General features: G+C 33.3%; 1 protein-coding gene across 1 annotated transcript in view; it reads left to right on the top strand.

Annotated features, from left to right (window-relative positions):
* Positions 1 to 20,826, top strand: part of LOC309797622 (uncharacterized protein) — a gene marked incomplete at its 5' end in the record, with an annotated part of 105,547 nt that extends 84,721 nt beyond the window's left edge. The window contains 3 exons of the mRNA XM_082646089.1: positions 13,813 to 14,034; positions 15,551 to 15,639; positions 19,213 to 20,826. Of these exons, the coding sequence (XP_082502215.1) occupies positions 13,813 to 13,882 (70 nt within the window). The 3' untranslated portion in view covers positions 13,883 to 14,034; positions 15,551 to 15,639; positions 19,213 to 20,826. The remainder of the gene's footprint in view (positions 1 to 13,812; positions 14,035 to 15,550; positions 15,640 to 19,212) is intronic.
* Positions 20,827 to 24,741: the final 3,915 nt, after the last annotated feature.

Below are 24,741 nucleotides of genomic sequence, written 5' to 3'. Positions count from 1 at the left end.
AAAGAATATATTTAATTGTATGTAAGTTATGATAAATAATAAAAACTCCTGAAACACACCACCGAAACTAAGAACTAGAATCAAAACTGCTGAGTCTTCTCTCTGTTCTCTACCCTGATCCCACCTTCCTGCTTTCACCCAAGAAATCACTCTGATCTTGGCTTTATGTTCAACATCCACATAATTTTTATCTGATTTTGCTTATTATTGAGATTTATAAAATTGATATCATACTTTAGTCTTCTGTGCTTGCTTTTTTTACTCAACATTATATTTCTAAGGTTCACCCACTTTACTTTAACTAGTGTTCATTCATTTGTACTACTGTATAATATTTTATTGTATAAATACAAGAAAATGTCTTTATTATTCTATTAATGATATTTGGGTTGTTTTGGGCCTATTACGGACAGTACTTCCATGAACATTTATTTTAATGTTTCCTGGTAGACATGTGCAAGATTTAACATAAGTAAAAGAGTAGACATACTAAGAGTAGAATTGCTGAGTTGTAGGGAATTCAAATATTCAACTTTAAAAAATAACGTCAAAATGTTTTCCAAAGTTATGGAATCAATTTTCATCCCTTTTGCTCTATAGCTTCACCAGTTAGAATGGCCATTCTAGTCTTTTGTTCCTTGTATTAGTCTGCTCAGGTTGTCCTAGCAAAATACCTCAGATTCAGTGGGTTAAAAAACGAGATTTATCTTCTCACAGTTCTGGAGGCTGGAAGTCCAGGATCAAGATGTTGGCAGTTTTGGGTCCTCCTGAGGCCTCTTTCCTTGACTTGCAGGTGACCACTGCTTTCTTGCTATGTCCTCACATGGCCTTTTCTCTGTGTGTATACATCCCTCGTATCTCTTCCTCTTCTTACAAGGACACCAGTCATATCAGTTAGGGCCCCACCATTATGACCTCATTTAACCATAATTATGTTTTTAAAGTCCCTGTCTCCAAACAGCCACATTGGGAGATGGGGCATCAACATACGAATTTTAGGGAACACAATTCAGTCCATAACAATTTTAATTTGTATTTCCCTAATTACTGATAGGTTGAGAATCCTTTCATTTGTTTAATAGTTGCCTATGTTTCCTATTCTATGAAAGTCCAGAGAATATCTTTTGTCCATTTTTCTACTGTTTATCTTTTTCTTACTTATTTCTATTGTTTTTTAAATACAAGCAAATAATCCTTGGTCAGCTATATATGACACAAATAAGTTACTTCATGCCTTCTCACTTTTTCAATGTTGTCTTGTGATAAATAGCGGCTCTCAATTTTAATGAAATCAAATTTATCTTTTAGCTTAGTGTCTTTTTGTTCTACTTAAAATGTCCTTCCCTAGTTTAATGCTACCCAGATATAGTATATTTTCTTCTGAAAGTTCTAGTGTATCTTTGTTTTATATTCAAGCCATTAATTCACTTACAATCGACTTGTCTGTATTATCCAATTTCTTTGTTTTCTTATGAATAATTAAGTTTTCCAGGACCATTTTGGAATGAATGGATTTTTTAGGTGTGTCTGAGCTGTTCTTGACCATTCACATAAATTTCAGAATTGGCAATCCTGTAAAACCTCTATTAAGTATTTTTATTGTAATTGTATTGACTATATAAATTAAGTTGGGGAAAATTTACATCATTATGATGAGTCTTTTCTCTCCATAAACAAGATGTACCTCTCCATTTATTTAAGACTTCTTTAATATCTTTCAATAAGGTTTTATTTTCTCCATAAATGTCTTGCACATTTTTATTTAGATTTATTCCTAGGTAGTTTTTTTTTTCCATTTTAAATAATTTTTAAGCTCTCTCTTTGTTCCTGGATTATAGAAATCCAATAGACTTTTGCATCTTGAGCTTATATCTAGCCATCTTGCTAATATTGTTTTTTAGTAAGAGAGAGGATTTTCTTAGCAAAGAGGAATAAATGTAAAATTAAATAAAAATGTTATGGGTCAGCTCTGGTCAATAGAACTTTCCATGATAATGGAAATGTTCTTAGTGCTGTCAAAAACTATAGCCATTAGTCACATATGTTTTTAAATTTTTAAATGTAAGTTCAATAAAATTAAAATTTAAGTTCCTAAGTCAAACTTGCCCACATTTCAAGTATTTAATAGCCACTTGTGACTAATGGACACTATACTGGACATTGTATCTCTAGACTATTAGACTGTGAAGCCATGGTGTCCCGGGATTTTATCTTTGTCAATGGCATAGTGAGATCTTTCATGTGACAGTTATTCTGTTATTAAAAAGAGAAGTTACTTAACCTAGTCATCCCTAACTTTTTGAAATAATCCAACATAGCTTTCACCATCCATGAATTTCTTGAATCATATTTATGTTTCTAAGCTATTTCTTGTGTCAAGTGTTCACTTTGTAGCAAGTTCATTGTCCTAAAATGGCACAAGAGGTTCCCTTATTCCTGATAAGCTGTGATTGGATGAAGAAGACCTTGTTACCCTGCCTATCTGGTTTTTATTATAATCAGATGTTAATCTGTATCAGTCTCCATATTCAAAATTCACCATCAAAATTATATGTTATTCACATGATGGTTGTCTTTATTTCATTTAGCTAGTATCATGACCTTATAAATGCAGTTTTGGTCATTTTCTCCTAAAATATCATATTTATCCATGTGGAAATACATCTCCTACTTCTTTGCCCCCTTTAAACTCTTCCTGTAATTTAATCCTCATGAGCTTTATTTCCCCTAATTTTAATTACTTAATATTTTGTAAACCATTTAAGAGATCACTGGTATGCTCTTTTTTTCAATCATCTATACATTTAAACAGTGTGTTGCAATAAGAAATAGTACTGGTAATCAGAAGACTAGAGTCCTAGTTTTACCCATAAAAATGAACTATATGTGCATTTAAATAAGGCTTGTATAAGTTTTATTCTGATTCTAAAATTGTTATGATTATTTAGAAAATTATGTTTGAAATATGACATTATTCAAAACCAATAGAGGTTTGAAATCTATTAAAAATCTACAAAGAATTCAACTATTTCACCTTTTTCCCTGATTTGATATTCAACTGTAATCCTTCATCTTTCACTTACAGCATGCTGTAGCTGCTGTTGACACAAAGACAAAATATAATGTCTAAATATTGTGTACTTGTTTTTTAAATGAAGACTTTTGTTTAAAATTGTCTTTTACATAAATTCTTGATTCCCTTTTCACAACTTTTCCATTCCCCATGCTACTGCAATCAATCACTCATGGTAGAAAATTATTCTCTTTTCTGTTTGCTAAAGCTCTTTTTAAAATACCAAGTTTCAAATGATCATCAATTCAAGAAACTTTGGAAAATGAACTTCATAATTTCCAGAATGAATATTTTGTTTCACTGGCTACCAGGACACCATCCTCTCCTAGATTTCTCCCCTCCTCACTCAGCATTCCTTGGAAGTCTCCCTTGGTGATGCCTCCCATCCCTCAAAGTCTGTTAGAATGCCCTAAGGCTCATTCCTGGCCCCCTTCACTCTCCATCTACCTTAACTACTCATGAGTTTTAATCTAGTCCCATTACTTTAATGGGAAGATGACTTATGACTCCCCAATTCATACTTCTAGCCCTAACCACTCACCTAACCTCCAGACTCCTAATTCCAATTTCCCACTAAATATCTCCAATCTATGCATAATAGACATTTCAAACTTAGCAAATAAAACTAAATATTTTGCTTTGATCCATCCATTGCACTCCAGTTTTTCCTGGCTCCATAACTCATCCAGTTGCTCAGGCCAAAAATGTTAGATTCATCCTTAAACTCTCACTTTCCCACAATTCCTATGTCCAGTCCATCAGAAATTCTTGCCAGTCTAACTTGAAAATACATCCTGAATCCACCTACCTCTCACCTTACTCTTGCCATCTTTACTTACTCCAAGCCATCATTGCTTGCCTCATCTAATGCAATAGGCAGCCTCTTCCACAACCTCCTTGCTTCTTCCCCTCTTGCCCCAATCCTTATAGTCTATAACCAATACAATAGCCAGAATAATCACAAAAAAAAACATGAATCATATCACATTATTTCCCAAAACCTGTTCCCATAACTTTAGAATAAAAATTAAACTTTTTACCTGTCCTACATGCTTTATTCAGTATTTCTTCTGCCCTACTCTCCAAGCTCGTTTACTACTACTATTCTCTCACACACACATCCAGATTTTCTTTCTGCAGTGGCTTTCCCAACATCAGGGCCTTTGCACTTGGTGTTCCCTAAAACCTGGAAGATTTTAAAAATCTGTAAGATTCCTCCAAGCAAGATCTTAGAAGGTATTTACATTTCATTTTGTAGAGACATTTGGTAGAAGACATTTTTGCAGAAGATAGATACATTTTACTTTGGCGGCTATTCACACATCTGGCAATTTCCAAGTTGGTTAAATAACAAATGTGAATTGATGAAGCTAAAATAAAATAACTGTAGTTGGTGAGACCTATGTGTTTTAAACTGTGAACTTTGAGGAATTGTAGACATGCAAACTACACCATGGTTTCAGTGTTAATGTGTGAGAATTAGCTAAGGTATTTTCCAAATACTCATTACTCTCTAAAGAGCTTCTGAGCAGGAAATCAGAACAGGGCCTGTGGACCTGAATTTTATCTAGTACCACAGTTGATTCTGTTGCAGATGGTTTTCAGTCAGCCCTTTGAGAGACACCAAGCTGGGGTATTTGCCCAGATATGATTAGCAAAGGTCATGCAAGTCACCAATGAGATACAATGGAGAATCAACAAATGACTGAAAAGAGTGACAAAAGAAGAAGAGGATCCAGTAGGACCAGTAGAGACGCTATCCCAAGCACTCTTGGCTAGAAGTTTTACAAATCCATTCATATAAATGGACTGATAGTTAACAGCCAAATGGCACTGCATATTTTTTTAAGTTGCTGAGTATTAAAGTGTATGGCTAAGCATCATAAGTTTTGTTAAATTATATTTTGGTTGCTATAAAATTAGGTGTACATTGTGTGTCATAGATGTAGGGATATAGATGTGTAAATATATGTCGTTGTTTCAGTTCTTCAGCTGATACTTCATAATGTCTTTGTAACTTCTAAATGAAGGACCTCTTCAAATATTGTTTAGAAAAAAAAGATACCTGTTCATCCCTGTCCACCTCCCTTCATCCCCTTCCTTGTCCCTTCCCTCCTTTTTTTTATATCTTTATTGGAGTATAACTGCTTTTTAGTGTTGTGATCCCTTCCCTTCTTGAACAAATTAGTCCATAAAGTGAGGTAAAATAACCCTTTGTCAGCATGGGGGAGGTGGGCATTCAAGGAGCCACATGACTTGGCATTGGGTCTCAGAGTCTGAGAAAGGGGAGAGGATGTCTGCATAAGGGAGCCTGGAGTTGACTGCTGAAGTCTGATTCGTGTGAAAGGGCATCCACATGAGGAAGTGGCCTTGGCAACCACTCTGTACAGATAGTCATAACCCGTGCCAGGTGGAGAAAATGTGTGGATGGGAAAGTGGCAGCTACAAGAATTTACTTAAATACAGGAAGATTGATCAAATAAGTAAGGATATTAACAATATGGTAATCAGTGTTATTTTAATATCTGTGGAGGGAGTTAAAATATGAAAAGGGCAAAAACTGGAATGAAAGGGTGTTGAAAGGGAATGGAGGATGTATTTTCAATATAGAGACATTATAAGAATAAACATAGACAATATGTATGCATATGTTTATGAATGTGTTTGTGAATATATGTAAGTGGTTATGAATATATGTTTTCATATGTGTGTATGTATATATGTACATAAATCCCCTAGCCCTGCCTATTGAGAATACCTGGGACCACTACTTCCCAAGAGCAATGAATACACCTAGTGTCCAGATCTTGGTTTCTAAATACAGCTCTCCAACTGAAGGAATTAAAGCTCTTTGGAGAAATGGCTGATTCTAGAACCACTATAGGGAAAATAGAAGATGACTCTAGAACATATTATTGTTTCAAGAAGTAAGGGATCAGCCATAAAAAGAAATGAAATTGAGTTATTTGTAGTGAGGTGGATGGACCTAGAGTCTGTCATACAGAGTGACATCAGAAAGAGAAAGACAAATAGCGTATGCTAACACATATATATGGAATCTAAAAAAAAAAAAATGTCATGAAGAACCGAGGGGTAAAACAGGAATAAAGACACAGACCTACTAGAGAATGGCCTTGAGGATATGGGGAGGGGGAAGGGTAAGCTGTGACAAAGCGAGAGAGAGGCATGGACCTATATACCCTACCAAACGTAAAATAGATAGCTAGTGGGAAGCAGCTGCATAGCACAGGGAGATCAGCTTGGTGCTTTGTGACCGACCACCTAGAGGGGTGGGGTAAGGAGGGTGGGAGGGAAGGAGATGCAAGAGGGAGGAGATATGAGGATGTATGTATATGTATAGCTGATTCACTTTGTTATAAAGCAGAAACTAACACCCCATTGTAAAGCAATTATACTCCAATAAAGATGTTTAAAAAAAAAAAGAAGGGAGATATCACAGAATAATTGGGAAACATCAAAGGATATAGAAGCCAAACTGAAGGGGTTTCCACTGGACAAATCTTGAACAATCTAAGCCTCAAAATTAATAATGGTAGAAACATATTATAGTCAATTGAATAAAATAGGAGTCTATGAGTTCATACTGATTTAAATAATTAAATTGAATAAATTATGTTTGATGAGGAACAGGATATTTACATAATTACAAAGTGCCTTACCACAAAAATTATTAATAATGGAGAAAAAAATAACTTTACAATGGAGAAGACTGGGTGATACACCTTAATCAAATGAGTAAAATAATATTCCAGTAAGGTTACAAGTTAAAAGTTTGCCGAAATTGTTTGATAGGAAGCAGTGAGAAGAACAGAGCTTCACCACTGTGTTATTCCTGCCAACTACACATATCCTGAATAATCATGAGACAAATACAAACAGCTAAATCCTACAAAGTAACTGATCCATATTCTTTAAAATTTTCTAGTTCATGAAATTCAAGGGAAGCCTGAGAAAATTTTCCAGATTAAAAAACTAAAGAGACAGGACAGCTAAATGCAACATGTGACACTGGGCTGATCCTTTTATTATGAAGGACATGATGGGGATAATTGACAAAACTTGAAAGGGGTCTGAGGATTAGTAGCTCTGTGGTCATGTGTCAGTGTTAATTTCCTGATTTTCATGATTATATTTGGATATATGTTTGTAGGAAATACTAGAGGATTTGGGGGAGACATTGCATTGTGTTGGCAGCTACTCTCAAATGGTTTGGGAAATAAATTATTTTTATTGTCATTTCAATCTTTCTTTAATTTTCGAGATTGTTAAAAGAAGGCAAAGAAAGAGGAGAAGAGCCCTGAGTCAGGTAACCCTCCTTTTCCTGGCGACTCCCATAGTTAAAAGCTCAGTTTACAACGGTGGTCAGTTTTTCAGTCTATTTGTGCTAATTTCTGTTACTAACAACCTAGCATCTTATTTTCTATTTGAGGTTTTTGGATTTTTCCTAATTATGCTTTTGCTTTTTATTCTATCAAATGTCTATGAACTTGATAAAGTCCTCGGTATTAAAACAAAATCAGTAAGATTCATAAAAATAAAAATAAGTTCTTGGAGAAATTTATAAATTTCTACCTGCATTCAAATTGGAGTAAGTTGGCAAGAAATTTATAAGGGGAAAATACTATAAGGAGCACTCCCATTCAGAAACTCAAAATGGTTGCACGTGTTTATCCTGTAAGAGGTCTGTGATGAAACAGCAGGATGAAGGCTATATGTCCAAACTTAAATGCAATCTTTTAAATCACCTTTCATGTCAGGCCATGTGAGAACTGGGCAATTCAATAAGTAAATTAGAACAATTCTTTCAATAATTTCTTAGGTCAACACTTAGAATAATGGAAAACTTATCTTTAACTCCAAGAAATCTGGACAGTTATTAAAGCAAATGTGTTGTCCTACTGGCCTACACCTGGTTATAAACAGCAGTACGACTTCAGAAAACCCTGGACACTGAGTGGACCTTCTAAATATAGCTTTTTCTTTCTATAAAGGTGTTTTACAAGAATGCTATCTTTTGTGAAAATGTGGCCTTTATAAAGGGTACACTAAGGTGTGTGACTTTTAGACCTAGAAAAGATTTGAAATATTTTCTTAGCCTGGGAATCCAAATTTTAGAGGCATAGAAACAGAAACGCAATGAAATTAAATATTTTGCCCACCATCAAATGGCAAACAAGTAATAACGACAGAACTCAAGCCTCTGTCTTCTAAATCCATTGAATGCAGCATAAATAGATTGCAATAACTGCTGATTTTCATTGTCCTCAACACTACATTTCTTCTGTGCCTTATCCCTGTTCTTTTAAGAGGGATGACAACATTATCTGCAAACTTTATAACTATTTTTTTTTAATTTTGCTGTTTTGTAACTCACTTTTGAAAAATTCTGTTTCTATGTTGAAAATGTGTAAGGACATTTACCTTCCTTCTTGAAACAACTTTGCCTGCATTTATCACATTTTATTGTTGAACTGTTATGTAGCAATAAGTACAAAAGCGTGTCTAGTAGAGGAGATAATGCCAGAGGCAACAAGGTGTGTGTATGGGGGGGCGGGGTTAGAGTTGACATACCTTGAGATGAGGAGAGAGGGAAGAGAATAGAAATTTTATTTATTTGAAAAAATATGATGGCAAGTTAGACAATGTTTGGCTAAACTTAATACAATATAGCTTTCCTTAACTTAAATTCCGGGTTAACTTCCACTGTTTACATTGCCACAGACTAGGGAATAAACAAAGCAAAAAGATTTTTGGTACTACCGTTTTGTGTTAATTTCATAAAGATTTCTACAAGACTTTTTAAAAATAAATTGAAAAACAAAAGTCTTGTCTTTAGCTTATTTTCCCTGCATGCTTGCACTTTAGTAAGTTGATAAATGACATTTAAACTCAATAGTTATGATTAATTCTGTCCCACCATTTTTAAAAGCCCTGGGGATTGTGTGCGCGTTCATGCGCGCACTTTTACAACCAGTAAAATAAAGTTCTTGATCAAAAAATTATTATTTAGACTATTGAATAAAATCAGATATGATAGAGGGGCCAGCTGTTGGTAGGCTTAAAAGTCACCCTAGGTGATTAATTCATGCAGCAGTGTTGCAGGTCTCTCTTTAGATGAAGCATTTAGAAGTATAACCAAGCATGGCTCTAGTTTCATATCTGAAACCTGTTTTATTTAGTTATTCGGCAAGTGCTTGCTCCATGTGTTTTTATAGTCTTTGGTTGTGCTATAAAAATGTCAAAATTATGAACTAACAGATATGCAAAAGTGAAATCCTAGAAGATAGGATAAACATGAAGTCCTCTAATTATCACTCAAATAAGTTTGGTTGACACAGAACTGGGAATCAGATAAAGACATTAATAATTCATAATGCTGAAATTAAAATCTTCTAGTTACAGTACAAAAGAAATCCTAATTTGTACCACAAGGTAATGAATTCAGTACTTTTCATTTGTTAAATATTTGCTTATTACCCTGCACTGTGCATATAACACTGTTCCAAAATTTGGAGGGCAAACAGGAAAAACAGAAACTCTACCTTCAAGTTGTGTATACTGCAGTCAGTGAAATTTCTCTACTTTGAGATCTTTTAATTCCTCAGCTCATTGTAGCATTTTCTTCAGATGAATTGTTTTTTATTTGTTAAAACCAATGTTTAGCACTTGAAATAGTTTCTTCAATGTTCCTGATAGTGAAATAGAGTCAGCATGCTAATTTCCAATACTAATTATAGAGTTGATAGGAGAAATGCTCAAGATTGATAGTAAAGTGATTTCGATAATCTACAAAATGTCTTGAGGTTTCCCAGATAACAACTTGTCTCCCAGACAAAAATGCACTTATTATTTATATTCCAAGCTTATACAAATTTTTGTACTTTAATCATATAGCGATTTGACAACATCTTTTCATTCACATTTTAAGATATTTTGTTCAGTAGATTATCTCATTTTGAAACTATTGATTTATATATACATACTATGTAACTATTAGTATATATTTCTCAATGACTAGATTAGTGCTTTCTTAACTACTTAAATTTGTTTAATTCATATTGTTGTTCTTCAGCATTTCTTTTACTCACTGGAGCCTATCCTACTGACTTCAAAAAGCCTGAAAAATCTGAAAATCCCATTTAAAGTAACTGTATGGAAAATCTTTAAAATAACATACAATAATGGTAGAGAAGAAGAGTATTTAACATTGTGTTGAGATCATTCCATTAATAAAGAGATTAATCAATAATTCTAACAGTCAGACATATAATAAAAATGAAAAACAATCATAATACTGAGCAATGACATTTTCAATAAAGGGAGATATTAAATATTGTATAGGAAACTAGTATCTGCAAAGCAGATAAGTTGGCAATGATTATACATATATTTAAAATATGTTGAAACAGTCATAGACAGTTTTTCTTTTTGGCTGAAAAGAGGCATATTGCAGTGTTTAAGCACTACTTTAACTGGAATAGATATTTAGACACTATACAGAAAACACATGATTGCAGAAGAGCAGATATTAGCAGGTGTGTGAACGTGTATGTCTTTAATTAATGCATTTTCATTCATTCAAAAAGGAGAAGAATGCCAAATTTACTTTAAAGGTGGCATTGTGATATGTTAAAGTTCCATTCTTAGACTTTTGCTGCTGTTGCTGTTCCTTTAGTATTCACCAAAGAGTACCGTCCTGTCACTTATCCAAGTTAGAAATCTAGAAGCAATCCTAGGATTCTCATTATAGGGTCCCCTACCTTCATGCTCCCCGCTCAATAAGTAACAAATTCTTGGCTCTCCTATATAGGAAAGCTCTCTCCAATGTACGCCTGCTCTGTAACTCTCTGGGTCCAGCATCTCTGCCTCAGCCTCCCATTCAAGTCACTTCTAGTTCATTCTGTGCAGGGCCATTTTTAAACCTTCCTCAGTCCTAGGCAATTGCCCTTTTAGAAGCTTTACCCTAAATGTTATCAAATGCATTAATATGTGCCCAAGTCACATATCCAATATAATTTATAGATAACTATATGAAAGCTGAGTAACATTGCTGTTGTAGTAATATTAGTTGAAAAAATTAATTACACAAGTTTTGATCTCAATTTTGCAGATTTTTTTTTTCATACCCTGGAGCCATTTTTTTCAGGTGTCAAACAATTTTCTAAGTCCTTCTCAAACTCCTAGTCCCTAGTGAGTGTGCTTTTACTGTCACAGGGTTGAACAGCTCAGACAGCAAGATGTCTGAAGATGAAGACCATCACATGGATGAGTAAATCAGATACGTGGAAGATGGAATGCAAAGTGTTTGTAGAAAAAAATATACAAATCAAGGAAGAAATTGCAGTGTCAATTAATATGATGTATATCAGATGATAGTATTAAAAAGCCAGGTTAAAATAAAATAACTTAATAGTGTACATATTTGTCAGATTGTTCACTAGTGATATACTGCTCAGTGTAAGGTGAGAACCACAGATATTATCTTCTGGAAAAAAACCCTTTAAGCCCTAACAGATTCAGTTTATAAATTTCCTCTCTAATAAATGAGGAATAAAATAATTTACAATAAATTAATTATTTCCTCTTCTGAAGGTACTAATACTACAAATTCAGTCAGAAGATGGATCAAGTTTTTCGTACATTTCTCTCATTTCACATTTTTTAAATAAATGAGACTATATTTTGTCTAATGACTACCAGAACAACTATCTGGAAACTGTGCCTTCATTATATGTGAGACAGTATTTTAGGAGATATAGATGTATATTTAGATGGAGATATAAATACATAGCACATATACACAATATTTAATAAGACACAGGAAATGTGGGATAGCTCCAGACTGCTACACCCTATGTTCTGAGCTGCTCCGAAATGCAGTTCCTTTTTTTTTTTTCTTAACATCTTTATTGGAGTATAATTGCTTTACAATAGTGTGTTAGTTTCTGCTTTATAACAAAGTGAATCAGTTATACATATACACGTTCCCATATCACTTCCCTCTTGCGTCTCCCTCCCTCCCACCCTCCCTATCCCACCCCTCTAGGTGGTCACAAAGCACCCAGCTGATCTCCCTGTGCTATGTGGCTGCTTCCCACTAGCTATCTGTTCTAATGGGAGTTCTCTGGGCACAAAGAGCAGTATTTTCTGTAATGAGATTAGAAGAAAGGATTTGCTAATAATTGCTTCCATAGCAACTAAAAATCTTGGAATCCCACCTTTCAGCATTTTGAAAATCTTAAAGGGGATGTTGTCAGTAACAGAAAAATTGAAGAATGATAATGTATTCAAATTACTCATTCTTTAAATTCATCTGCCCATTCGCCTTTTAAATTGATTCATGCTTCTCAGAAAATAAAATATGCTAATCCATATATCATTTTTCCACTGCGTAGAGCAACTATATCTAAAAAAAATACTATTTTACTTTCCTTTACTATATTCCTCCACAACTTGTGTTGTATTTTCACATCTTCTTTTCATTCTGCTAGTGAGATATATATACATATATGTATATATACATATATGTATATATACACATAATATTTAGATTTTAGATATTTGCATTATGCAGGGCAATCCATAAGATGGATAGATGCTTAATATTAATACCATTGAATACAATTTTCATAATTTTATACTTTAATTATTTTTGAAAGGGTAAAGCAAGGGTAAAGCAAATTCGAAATGAAAAAAGGTGACCAAGCTGGCATTTTTCATTTCAGACTTTATATTTGGACTACTCAGTGGGACAGATTATAATAACAGAATTTTGCTTTTGCAGGGAGGTCAATCTTTGCTTCTGCATTGCCTCATCTCTTTTAATCCCATCCAGTTTATTTTTCATCTCAGAAACTATATTTTTCATCTCTAGGAACTCAATTTGGGTTATTTTTATATCCTCTATATGTCTATTTAAGATGTTGATGCTTTCCTTTAACCTTTTTGAACCTATGAAAATTAGTTATAATAACTGTTTGAATGTCTTTGTTTACTGATTGTACCATTTTTCAGTGTCTTTTCATTAATTAATTTTTCTCCTTGTTATGGGTTATATTTTCCTTTGTCTTTGCATCCCTGGTAATTCTAGATTGCATGTCAGATATTGTGAATTTTACTTTACTGGTTGCAGGGCGTTTTTGTATTTTTTTAAATATTTGTAACTTTGCTCAAAGAGGTAGTTAAGAAATAGTTTGATCATTTGGAGGCTTCCTTGTAAGCCTTATTAGGCTGCAACTGAAACAATTTAGTCTAGGGCTAATTTGGTCCCACTACTAAGGCTATACCCATTGAATACTCTGTGTATTGAATACTCTACTTGATGCTGCATGTATTAAATTATATCAAAACATATTTGTATAATCTTAAAGCAATAAATGCAACACATAAAAATATAAAAAAAATTTTAAAATTAACTTTTATTAAATAAAACAAAAATGTTTTCTTCTAGTAACTGTAGTATTTTAACATATTTAAATACTGTATCCCTATGAAATTCATTTTGTTAATAAATATGAAAAGAGAATCCACCTTTATTTTTTACAGGTGACCAGGGACTTGTTCAAACACCAACATTTAACTGTATTACATAAAACATTATGCCACTGGTTTTTATGGGTTTTCATTATAATTAACAGCTTTATACAACCGTTGTCTTGTGCTGTTTGTTGTTCAATGTCTAAAATTATTGTTTAATATATATATATTTTTACTTTTAGCAGTTTAAGCCAGGAGAGTAAATCCAGTTCCTATTACTCCATCCTGTCCAGAAGCACAGGTCTTAAGTGAAATTGAATACCAAAGAAACAGTTCCAAATTTTACAACGGATCTATCACTGGTTGTTAGCATATCTTCCCACACCCAAGACACCAAGATAACTTCTACTCACTGTTAAAGCTTTATGATGAGCAAAACTTCCACCACTGTGCTTCCTTAGCATGTGAGTATATTTTTAGTTTACTGGTTATATATATTCTCTAATTATCCATTATTTTGTCCTTCTTTTTGATTAGATATCGATATCCACATTTTCTTTTCTAATAGCTCACAGAAATTTCTCTCATTAACAACACCAATAGAAATCACAATAAAAATCGCCTTGGGGGACCAAATTTATATCACATTACCAAGTTTTTATTTTGCTCCCATAAAACTTCTGCAAAATACAACCACTATCTATCATCAGTATCATTAGAACAAAAACAAGGCATTCTAATCTCAAAAGCAAAATATTTTATTTAACTTAATAAGTTTCACATTATAAAAATTTTCTCATAGCATCATCCTTAATTCCTCAGTATTCACTAATATTGGGGGATTTTTCTTTCAGTTATTTGAGACTAAGGATGATTTTATTCATCTCTACAGCCTGGTACATATATGTACAGTGTTTGTCAAAAGGTGGATATTCAAAAAAAATCTTGACTAAATTATGGTAATTCATGTGATCAGTTCTGCAGTTCTTAAAACTTTAAATTACTTGTTAATTCTAAGAGAAAGTCAGATAATTTTTAGAAGGATTTCCAAACCATGCTAAAGTGTCAGCCTTCATTTCCTTGTCTGAGGGAAACAGGATAGAAATAGATGGTTTTAAAGTTCTCCAAGCTTCTGTGTCCTTTATACATCCACAATTTTAATCCTTATCATTTTCAAGATTTGCTAAATTATTTGAGGTGATCCATTCTCTTATTAAAGTTACATATTTTATGGCACATACTGAGCATATTAACAAATAACTTACTGATAAATGACAATGCCCATAACACCAGGTTAATCTGATTTCCATGAAATGAGCTGTAACTTCAAGAATATTAATTCATCTAATAAGGGTGATGATTTACATAATGTTGCCTAAAATATTTCTCTTGATTATTTAAGAGAGTTTTCCTAGGGGTAAATAGCTGGGAAGTCAATAGAAAAAAAATACAACCATGATTAATTTAATTCCAGTCTAAAGGACTCCATATATAATGTATTTGAGAAAACCAAGTCACTATTATAGATTCAGATAAATGGCTGTATATATGAGATATTTTTAATGTAACCCAAATTATAAGAAATAGTTTTTTGGTATAGAAGCAACCACTCTTTTACCTAAAGGAAAATATAAAATCTGAGTTCATTGTAAATTTGCCTCATTGCCCTCTGTTAGTTTGTGCCTGCCCCATCCTTAGGGGCCCAGTTAAGGACTATTGTATCATCCATACATCAGAAGAGAATGTCTGTGTTCTATGTTGATAGTCAGTCTAAACAAATATTTATACAGTTGAGATCAGAGATATAAAATGTCAGTTCCAAATCCACCCATGATGGCACATATATCAGACAGATGACAAAGGTTATAAAGGCCTGTGAAATACTTGAATCGTATTTTGCAACCCTTGAAAGAATTCAAGTCGGAGATTAGCAGAAACCAGGCTCAGTTCTGTCCATAATCCCCTTTATCTGTCTTCTAGCCAACAAAATGAAAACCTGAAGCCAAGCTGACAAATAGAGTGTGAAGGGCCTTCTACTGCATTTAAGAAAAAACTGAGACTTGCTATAGGTAAAAATTATCTTTTCTATTACTATTATTGTTGATGTTGTTGTTATTCATAGAAATAATGAAAAAAAACCTAAATAACATTATTCTGCTGGATTCTTTACTATATGTAACACAATAAATTAACTCGCTTCATATTACACTGGGCATATAACATGAAAACATGTGCAGAGAACAGAAATCAGTATCTGTAAAGACAAATTCCCCTGTGATAGAGAAATCTATTATTTTAAGTCCAGACAATTAGATCTATTAAAGTGTAAGAGTGTTTCAGTACAGTCTTGCTAAAAGTAAAGCTTAAAAGTAAATCGAAAAAAAAACTGGAAAACTGATGCCAGTTAGATACAAAATATAAGATTATGCTATGTATATGGGACAGGATAGAACTCTGAATGAGGTCACATGTAGGGAAAGCAATATTAGTGACAAATCAACTAATGTCCTTATTGAGCATAGACATTCCAAGAAGGGTGAAGAGTACTGTATAGATGTAAGACTCATAATATTCAAGTTAGTTGTAAAAGAAACAAGGTAAATGCTTTCAGTCAATACGATAGGCTGAACAGATATTGAGAATCCTTTCTTCCAATCTGAACACACAGTTTGTTATACTTGTGTTTTCTTTTATATGTTGCTTTTACATGTAGCAACATATAAAAAGCAAATGAACAAGCTTACAAAAAAGGGGGGGGGATCCCCAGTCTCAGGATTTAAGGGGAAAAAACAAATTCAACATTAGAATAGTGAGGAGGAGTTGAAACCAAGAAATTCAAGGGGGCCCTGGAAATAATAAGCCTTGTTTTTGAGGGCTGGCTTTAAATATTCGCTGTCTTATCAGAAAACAGGTAGATGCTGGAAAACAATAGAATAATATCTTCAAAGTACTGAGGACATATAGCTGTCCAAATTAAAATTCTACACCTCATTTTAAAAAACTACTCAAGAACAAGAAGTAAAGAAATTTTCATTCCTAGACAAAGAGGAATTACCACCCACAAACTGTAACAACAACAAATGACTAAAGCAGTGGCAGCAGCTGTTGGAATTGTCTGAAGGCATTAAAAAATATTCTGATGCCTAAAGCCAATACTTTGAGATTTTTTTTTTTAACCAAAGTGATCTAGGCGGTGTTTCAATAATGGGAGCTTTAAAAAGTTCTCACATAATTCTCATGTGTTTTAGGCAAGATTGGAGACCATTGTACAAAGAATGTTCTTCAGTAAGAAAGAAAATAAGCATAAAAAGAAGTAGGAAGGTGCACTGAACAGTGACCAGCAAAGAAATTTGTAATGTTGGAATGAATCTGAATAACGGTTGAGTGTAAAAAATAATAGCCAATGGGGGTATGTACAAAGTAAAACTAAAACACTAGATAATATACTGAAATACTGAAGATCAGATTTAAAATTTGAGGGGTCCATGAACCGCTTAGGAGGAAGATGAGATAATTAGTTTTAGACTTTTTAAAGTTAGAAATATATGTCAAATTTTTCAGAAAACACTAAAAATGAATACTTCATATATGATTCATAAAAAGGTAGACCATAAAAAGAGAATGAAAAATGTGTTTAAACGAAGTTAGTACTGGGAGGGATAAAACATAGAAAAATAAAGGAGAAATAGATCAATAATCACAATACATTTGATCACAGAGATAATAAAAATAAATTTAAAAATTCCAGTTTTTGCTGCTTACAAAAGACATATATAAACTATTTTTAAGATGCAATGCAATACTTCACTCGAAATAATTAATTATATACATGATAAATGATTTTCAAGATTACATATTTGGCATGATGACATGTATACAAATTTTTAAAACTCAAAGCAATCATGTATTTTTCATGGATTCATTTGCATATAGTAAAAACTTCAAGCATGGATTCAAAATATTTATATTAAATTCATGATACCAGTTATACCTAAGAAAAGGAAAAATGGGACTGAAATGAGAATAGAGAGGAGAGAAAAGAAATGTGTGTGTATCTGTGTGTTTGTGTGTGTGTGTGTGTGTGTGTGTGTGAACACATGTACAACAGTCAAATATGTGCTTCTTTCACAGCATGATTCACTGTATTCCATCACAATATTAATAAGATTTCATACGATATGGGCATCTCTGCAGAAATTAAAATTGTCACATGCTTATGTGTATTGGGCAATGAGCTCACCTTACTATTTCCATCCATTCTTCAATTAAAATCTAGAAATGTGAATGGGCTGTTAGAATTTAGTTAGTGAGCCAATTACCTTTACGGAACATGCTAGTTATGCATAGCTTTTCCTTGGCTTAATTATGTTTTAAAATAGCAGGCATTCATTTTACGTCTTTAATTGATGGCTATCACACACAATTAGTTTGAAATTTCTTATCAATATGCTTGAAATATATTTGGTTGAATCATTGGAGTAATCTTTTTTGAACTTACCCAAAAGTATGTGTTTAGCCTTCCTAAACACAGTGGCACATTTCCAAATACAAAGTAGTTGCATTAGAATTATTCCTAATATGAAGACATTCAATATTTGTGGAAACAAATTTTCTCTTGAAAACTTAGCTTCCAGATGGAAGAAAAATAGGGGTAGAAATGTATTTAAAGGCAAATTTGAAGATGAGAAATCAAAATTCACATTCCATAGTAAAAGAAAAAGGGTTAATAATTACAGAGAGAAAGGCAAATACAATGCAAAAATTATTGGAACATATTTTGCTCAATTACAAACAAACTTACATGGTAAGTTGTAGCTTCCATTATTGCACCAATTTGTAGCATATTTTAATATTTTCATTTTGAAATGAAAAATTTAAAAAGTCATCTATTGTTTTTATAGAAAGTATCTAGAGTGGTTGAAGTGAAATAACTTTCAGAAAATGTGTTAAAATGGGGCTACAAAAGACTTAGGAGGACATAAGCTTGGTTCTTATTATTGACAGTTTGCAAATCAGCCATGGGGATACACATTATTTCCAATTTAAAATGAATGATGATTCTATATATACATATATATGCATCTTATCATATTGATTATAAACCAAGTAAAATCTCATGAAATCTAAGTATGTTTGAAAAACTTAAACCTATTTTTATGTTTTTCCAAACACTAGAAAATGAAAGCAGTTTCTGTTGTTTGTCATTTTCTTTTGGACTCTCTTGGCTTCTGGAAAATGATTATGTCAAGATATTGGAGAAGTATTCATAGGAAGCAACAGAGGCCATGAGAATAGAGACCTACACTGCTTCCTCATTAGAAAAAATAAAATAAAGATTCCTGTCTATCCATTTCAAATTACACTCAGGGATGCTTATAATATAGAATTTGAAAGTTGAATACATACTAGTTGTCAAGTAGTCAGCCCCATTGATTACTCATGCATTCCCTCCTAAGTATGTTGTTCTTAGAATTCAGAGGGGTCCTTTAATCACACCCCCCATCTTGACCACTCACATCTCCAGATTTTCCTACTTCACGGCATATTGGTGTTTAATTTATTAAACAAATATTTGTTGAACAATTACTATGCATGCTAAGCAGTGGGGATCAAAGATGAATGAATATTCATTTGTCTTTAAGGAGACACAGTCTACTGGAGAGAGGCAGAACTGTGAACAGATGACTGCATAAAGAGGCAAAGTCAAGTCTTATTTATTCAGAGGAAGAAGTCCCCGTGATCAAGCAACAAGTAAAATCATTTCATTGTGCAAGACATGGATTTGTGATTGAAAATGCACAAGCATATTTATCTTATTATCCATCATAGATGATCACCTATTATAATCAGTGAGATTTCTTAATGGCACAGCATCTAGAGGAAGACGTCATGCATGAACCTGTCATATTCAGAAAGTAAGGAAGTGGCACAGTGGGAACAATTCAGGAAAGTAAATAAACATGACAGTAGATTTAAAATCTACTTTAACTGTTCTTACTATTATTAATCTATTTGGGCAAGTAGTAGTTTTCATTGATGTTAGCATTTTTTCATCCATGACTTGAAATCAGACATTAAATATTAATATTATAAAAAAATGTTACTAATTGAATTCATTCACAAATTTATAAAAATAGATCAGCACCAGAGACCTATTTATTGGAAACAAAGTAGGTAGAACAATTAAACTCATTTATAGTTCCTTCTCAACCAAAGTGGACAGAAGTTTTATATGTAGAGGTCAATCCTGGGCCAGAGGCTACTTAGTATTTTCATCAAGTCTAGGATGATAGAAAAGCATGTGGATTTAGTAATTTACAGTTCTCTTTAGTTGATAAGACTGATTAATACTTTGTCAAGATCAAAATTCAACATGACCATAATATGACCTTGACAAATTGGAGAAGTGGTTTAAAACAATGCAATTTAATAAGTCTAAGGGTCAGATGTGGGCTTTAAAGGGATTGGGAAGGAAATGGAAATTATAATAATGTAGGTGATACCATGCCAGTGAGAATGCATTTGTGTGTGTAATATAATATGTAACAAATAATATTGAGTATGACTTGAGTCAAGAATATAGCAATAGCTTTTATTTTTTTTCTCTCTCTCACCATGGCATAGTGCTTACTCACTCACAAATATTTCTAATACATTTCATCAAAATTTCATCATTAAATCCTGTATCCCTGCTGATAAAATTAAAAGTAATTCTAAGATATATAAATGAAGAGAAGGGTATAAAGGTACAAATAAGTGGGTGAATATTAATGAAATTACTTTGTATTGTGCTTTACAAATACGATTTATGCATTTATCTTGTTACTAACACATTCGTTCATTCATTCATTCATCAATCATTACATATTTATAGAACTTCTACTATGTCCCAGGCACTGCATTAGGTGCTGGTAATACAAGGTGTGGAAAAGCAAGCATTGTCCATATTTCTTAGAGCCTGCAGTCTAAAGAATAATTACTAATTGTAGTAAATATAGACAGGGTACTATGAGCCATGGAACAGGGAGCCTTTCTCACCTGGAAGGATGAGGAAAGGCATCCCTTGTGAAATGTCTTCTTAACTGATGTATGAGGGTAGGTAGCCTAAGGGGACAAGGGAGTAAAGGAGTAAGTATTTCTTGCAAAGGGGAAAGCAAGTATTAAGAATTTGAGCTTCAAAAAAGGAATGCTTCACGTTGATATTACAGTCTCAACAAATACAATTAAATTTCTGGTTGTTAATACATTGCATAAAAGTGGAGGAGTGGATTTCTGCCAAAATTAGGGCATATAGTTAGGATTAGAAGTGTGCTCTGTGATATCAGTGACTTTAACATTGCAGTGAGACTGGGAGGAAAAAACGTACAAAGAGGCTATCCTCTGGACCCAATGGCACTGATGTACATCAAGGCTTTTGCTGAAGTAGAAAATCTGCTATTGATATTGAGGTGCTCTTGAATGAAACAATGACTTCAAATAAGAGTTCCAAACTGAAACTCAGAAAGACCACCAATCTGACATGACTTAAATTTGAACTGCTTCTCAGATAGGCGATTTATACTTTGGGGTAAATGGAAACTGGGCTTGGTTTCACTAATGATATCAATGACATTTTGCTATTAAATTTGGTTTAATATTTTCATTTTACAAATCCCTAACTTCAAAAACTCTCTAAGGGAAAGTAAGGGGAAAAGGATAGGACTAACTTGTTTAGTTACATTACCTTGAATTTTAAATTTAAATTGAGCTGCGCTATCTCCACCAATGCTTGACTAGAAGCCTGCACAGTGAGTAGTTGTAATGGAGGAGATTGGCTCATTTTAATGGCCACATCTGATGGATCTCAAAGAAATTCAGGTAAAACAACTCTCTGCATAGTTCATAGTCAATTATTTATACTTGCAGAAAAATGCCAAAGCCTAGAAAACTTTAAATGGTGGATAATCAGCAACATTCACATTTTTCCTTGAGGTTTTCAGGATTGTACAAACACATTTAGGCTTTGAAAGACACGTTTTGGAACTTTACTGGAGGTATTCTAAGAAATACCTTCATGTTAAAACAATCTCCAAATATTTTAGGAATAACTAGTATCTCTCCGTAAATAATTCATGCCTTAATTAATTATTATCATTGTTAGAAATTAATACTGAAGTATTTCAGAAAAAGATGACATATTAAGAATGTGACACTGCTTCCATGTCATATAAGAGCATGAGGATATCTCTATTATGAAACTTACTGCATTTTGCTACAACATTTTTGTCTATCTTCTCTTCCAGATTACAAGCTTCTTAAAAAATAGACTGTGCACAGATCTAACTTTCTGGCCTACATTTGCAGCACTGGAGACTACTATTGAAATATTAATTCAAAGGATATTTTAGAAAACATTATAGACAGAACTCTATCATAAAAGAGCATATATAAATATAGCATATTTTCTGATGTTATTGAATCATCTTAAGTATTGGTTAATGCAAATTTCAATCTCTAAGGCACTTCTACAACATACCTGAAAAATGATCGTCATCTTGTACTTGAATGTCCTCACTGAGAAAGAAATTGCAACTCAAAATAAGTTTATTTCATTTTTAGGAAGCTCTAATTGTTAGAAAACTCACTCTTAAAATAAGTTAAAATCTCTATTCCTCAACTTCTATGCATTTTCCTGGTTTTTAAATTAGGGGCAACTTGATCTTTTTTGATTTTACAGCTCTAACATAGCTAAAGCTGGCGTTCAGGTCCTTTGCCCACTTACCTACTCTTCATAATTATTTTTATTAAAAGAAATATATTGTGGTATAATATAAAAAATATACTAACTTGAATGTACACTTTAATGAATTTTGACAAATGTAAATATTTTGTAACTCTGTTTCCATCAAGGTAGACAATTTTCCTATTACCCCCTTTTGCAGTTTTCCCTTTCCTCTTTGCAGTCACTCTCTACTCCATCTTTGATACAGGCAACTGCTGATATGTTTTCTGTCGCCATAGATTCATTTTTCCTTTTCTAGAAAGTCATATAAACAGAAACATAAAGTACATACTCTTGTGTGTCTAGCTTTTTTCTCAGCATAGTGTTTCTGAGATTCATCCTTGTTGCATTCCTCATAATTCTATCCTTCTACTGCTGTATGATATGACATTGTATGGATATACCACAACTGGTTCACCCATATAAATCTTGTTGGAGATTTTCTGATGATGGCCATTCTGACCGGTGTGAGGTGATACCTCAATGTAGTTTTGATTTGCATTTCTCTAATGATTAGTGATGTTGAGCATCCTTTCATGTGTTTGTTGGCAGTCTGTATATCTTCTTTGGAGAAATGTCTATTTAGGTCTTTTGCCCATTTTTAGATTGGGTTGTTTGTTTCTTTGATATTGAGCTGCATGAGCTGCTTCTAAATTTGGGAGATAAATCCTTTGTCAGTTGCTTCATTTGCAAATATTTTCTCCCATTCTGAGGGTTGTCTTTTCGTCTTGTTTATGGTTTCCTTTGCTGTGCAAAAAAAGCTTTTAAGTTTCATTAGGTCCCATTTGTTTATTTTTGTTTTTATTTCCATTTCTCTAGGAGGTGGGTCAAAAAGGATCTTGCTGTGATTTATGTCATAGAGTGTTCTGCCTATGTTTTCCTCTAGGAGTTTGATAGTGTCTGGCTTTACATTTAGGGCTTTAATCCATTTTGAGTTTATTTTTGTGTATGGTGTCAGGGAGTGTTCTAATTTCATACTTTTACATGTACCTGTCCAGTTTTCCCAGCACCACTTATGGAAGAGGCTGTCTTTTCTCCACTGTATATTCTTGCCTCCTTTATCAAAGATAAGGTGACCATATGTGTGTGGGGTTATCTCTGGGCTTTCTATCCTGTTCCATTGATCTATATTTCTGTTTTTGTGCCAGTACCATATAAGTGCTGGAGAGGGTGTGGAGAAAAGGGAACCCTACTGCACTGTTGGTGGGAATGTAAATTGATACAGCCACCATGGAGAACTGTATGGAGGTTCCTTGAAAAACTAAAAATAGAACTACCATACGACCCCGCAATCCCAGTACTGGGCCTATACCCTGAGAAAACCATAATTCAAAAAGAGTCATGTACCAAAATGTTCACTGCAGCTCTATTTACAATAGCTAGGACATGGAAGCAACATAAGTGTCCATCATCGGATGAATGGATAAAGAAGATGTGGCACATATATACAATGGAATATTACTTAGCCATAAAAAGAAACGAAATTGATGTATTTGTAGTGAGGTGGATGGACCTAGAGTCTGTCATACAGAGTGAAGTAAGTCAGAAAGAGAAAAACAAATACCGTATGCTAACATATATATGGAATCTAAGAAGAAAAAAAAAAAGGTCATGAAGAACCTAGGGGTAAGATGGGAATAAAGACACAGACCTACTAGAGAATGGACTTGAGGATATGGGGAGGGGGAAGAGGAAGCTGTGACAAACTGAGAGAGTGGCATGGACATATATACACTACCAAACGTAAAATAGATAGCTAGTGGGAAGCAGCCGCAGAGCACAGGGAAATCAGCTCGGTGCTTTGTGACCACCTAGAGGGGTGGGATAGGGAGGGTGGGAGGGAGGGAGATGCAAGAGGGAAGAGATATGGGAACATATGTATATGTATAACTGATTCACTTTGTTATAAAGCAGAAACTAACACACCACTGTAAAGCAATTATACTCCAATAAAGATGTTTAAAAAAAATCTTGGATATTTTGGTCATATCCAGTTTTACCTATTATGAATAATGGTGTTACACATTTTTGTGAACAAATTTGTGCGACATAAGACTTCATATCTCTTGGATAAGTATGAACTATTAGGTAATTGCTTGGTCATATGTAAATGTATATTTAACTTTAAAGCTTTCATGCTACAAGTCCATTAACAATGTATTCATGTTTCTCTAGGTCCACACCAAAACTTGATATTAACAGTTTTTTAAATTTTAGACATTATAGTGGTATGTAGTGGTATCTCATTATAATTTATACATCTTTGATGGAGCAATCTCTAAATATATATAAATTATATATACTTAATATATATGTTGTATACAATATATGTAAATATTTTAATTAATTTTTATTGGAGTATAGTTGATTTACAATGTTGTGTTAGTTTCTGCTGTACAGCAAAGTGAGT

This window comes from Mesoplodon mirus, assembly GCF_964341445.2.
Source record: "Mesoplodon mirus genome assembly, contig: HAP1_SCAFFOLD_800, whole genome shotgun sequence".
Taxonomy (NCBI): Eukaryota; Metazoa; Chordata; class Mammalia; order Artiodactyla; family Ziphiidae; genus Mesoplodon; species Mesoplodon mirus.
This window is presented reverse-complemented; position numbering and strand designations above follow the sequence as displayed.